Source organism: Engraulis encrasicolus, chromosome 1 (genome assembly GCF_034702125.1).
Source record: "Engraulis encrasicolus isolate BLACKSEA-1 chromosome 1, IST_EnEncr_1.0, whole genome shotgun sequence".
Classification (NCBI taxonomy): domain Eukaryota; kingdom Metazoa; phylum Chordata; class Actinopteri; order Clupeiformes; family Engraulidae; genus Engraulis; species Engraulis encrasicolus.
The window spans coordinates 5,442,000-5,444,499 of record NC_085857.1 but is presented as its reverse complement, the minus strand read 5'-3'; the positions used below and the strand labels follow the sequence as shown (position 1 = coordinate 5,444,499).

General features: G+C 42.2%; 1 protein-coding gene across 1 annotated transcript in view; it reads right to left on the bottom strand.

Moving 5' to 3' along the window:
* LOC134446435 (VPS10 domain-containing receptor SorCS1-like) overlaps positions 1-2,500 on the bottom strand; it is a 549,670-nt gene that overhangs the window by 26,976 nt on the left and 520,194 nt on the right. The window contains exon 12 of the mRNA XM_063195805.1: positions 1,168-1,354. Within this exon, the coding sequence (XP_063051875.1) occupies positions 1,168-1,354 (187 nt within the window). The remainder of the gene's footprint in view (positions 1-1,167; positions 1,355-2,500) is intronic.

Sequence of the window (2,500 nt, the reverse complement as noted above, 5' to 3'; positions counted from 1 at the left end):
GTAGCCAGTCAAACGCGCTAAACTTTGAGGATGAAACGCATGGTAGGCTACTACGCATGGTATATCCTAGCTAGCTGCCAATGATAGCCGTCCCATTGGGGCTATGAATAATGTTAGTAAAAGTCACAATGCTTAAAAGGAAAACCCTTCATGAAAAGGACATCATGCGCAGTCGAAGTAAACTATTCTTTTTTTTCTAACTATCCACCACGGCAGGTGCAATGATAATGGAAACATACGTGTCCTACCTTCTTCCAGCTATGCATTCCATGCATATGCATTATTATTAGCCCATATTGGAATATCAGTCCAACTCGTTTAATGATGGTCATTGCACTTTAAAGACATAGTATTACACTTATTTTCTTTTCTGCCATCAGCAACAATGTTGGCTATTTGTTTTTTTAATCTCTCGCGCTGCGCCGCAACTGATTTGTTGACCGCTCGTGTACTTTTTTTTTTTTTGGAACACGGAAGACGATGGCTCAAAACTACTGAGTGAATCTGTTGTATGACACCACCGGTGGTGGCGTGTACCGGTATGACTAAATCCGTACACCAAACACACCTTTCCTCCCCTTCTCATGACCAGGAGTGCTCTCGATTTGAGTTCAGTTGGAAAGTAAAAATTGTAAATTAATTGACATGAATTATAAGGACGGAAATCCGTCCAAACGAAAATCCAGTTGACGGAAATCCGTCATAGCGACGGAAAACTTTAATCCCTGCATGTAGGAGCCAAAATGTATGGTGTCTTTTGAGTGTTATGTTTTTGCTTTCCACTGGGTGGCGCATGTCGATCACTAATTTGTCAGGAAAGGTAGGAACCAATGTGTTGTTGGTTAGATGTTCTACCCGGAAGGGCAAAGACTTTTGATCGCTAGCGCTGAAAACGCTATGCTTGCTGCTTGTTGCTCTGTATGGCGAAAAACTTTACTGCTGTATTGGACTCGTGGAATAAATGGATCATCTTGATTCAACAGCGTTTTGGTTTAATTCACAGTAAGTCAATCGAGTAGCACAGCAAGTAACTTTTAGGTAACATCTAGCGCGTCAGCCTAGCCACCACCTGCGTTTGGGCACCCTCAGTAGTTCCTTATCAGTACAGAACTCCTTTAACAGGGCATGTCATACAAAATGTATTAATTTGGTTCTGTCAAGACTCACATGTGACGTGCAGAAAGAGCACCACAGTCTCTGCTCCCAGGTCGTTCCTGGCGGTGGCTGCCACTCTGTAGATTCCCACGCTGCGGTACACGTGGCGGATGCCGTCCTCCACCGTGCTGATGTTGGAGTAGGTGATGGTGTTGCCGTTACCAAAGTCCAAAATGACAGAGGTGCGGGAACTAGAACCCTGAAATGGAGGGAATGGAATGGGAGACAGGGGGGTGAGGGTGGGGTGGGGTGGGGTGGGGTGACAGAGAGAGAAGAGATTTAACTTTAAGAGTGTGGGATTTTGAACATTCTATAAAAATAATGTGTTATATAACAATGCAAGATTTTAAAATTCCAAATTGTATTGTATGGTGCCCAGAATTCTATAGAACTTTCACTGCCTGAACATTCCCGTCACACCGGTGTAACGATACACTCTTAAAGGTACACTATGCAGGAAATGGTCAAAAAAGGTACTGCAACTATGCTGCTCATTGAAACTGGGCTGCCTATTCACAAATTCGATCTTTACATGAAAGTTCACTGAGCAATAAACAAATATTTCCTAGTATGGTCCAAGTTGAGTCATTTTTGCAGCTAAAAATGGCTATTTTTGGAAATTCAAAATGGCAGACCGTGGAGAAGATCCCCCTTTTCATGTATGAAAAGTGCAATTTTTCTTTTGTCATAATGAATACTTAGAATTTCATTGTGGTGGTAAGTATTCATGAAAAAGGTAACATTAGTGAATGGGCAGCATGAATTCTGGAAATAAACAACTAAAAATCTCACACAGTGTCCCTCCCTTTAAAGATCTGAAATCTACATTAGAAAGGAAAATAGAGTAAAGGGAAGAAGGGAGAAGACAGAAGGAGGACAAGAAGAGAGAAAAAGCAGAAAAAAAACGTTAAACAGAACAGGAAAAGAAGATGACATTGCAAAATGCAGATAGAAAACACGTCTGAGAGAAAGAAAAGAAAAGAGAGGAAGGAGAAAGAAAGAGAGAGAATTAGAGGAGTGGCAGTTACAGCTTGTCGGCATGCCATTTCATAGGTGTGTGACATTTGCTCACGCCTGAGGTGAATGTTACATGGGTGACAGAGCTCGCATGCCAAAGGATGGATGGGACGGTGTGGGTGGCAGCGTAGAGATTCTATCAGCGATAGACACTCAGATATTCTAGAGATTCACAGATGAACAGCCACTAATGATGCACGAACCAGAAGAATAAAATTGGGTGGCAGCGTAGAGATTCTATCAGTAATGGGCGCGCTCAAATGATTCAGAGATTCACACAAACCTCTGGTTATGATTCACTGACCAGAAGAATAAAATTGATAGGAGG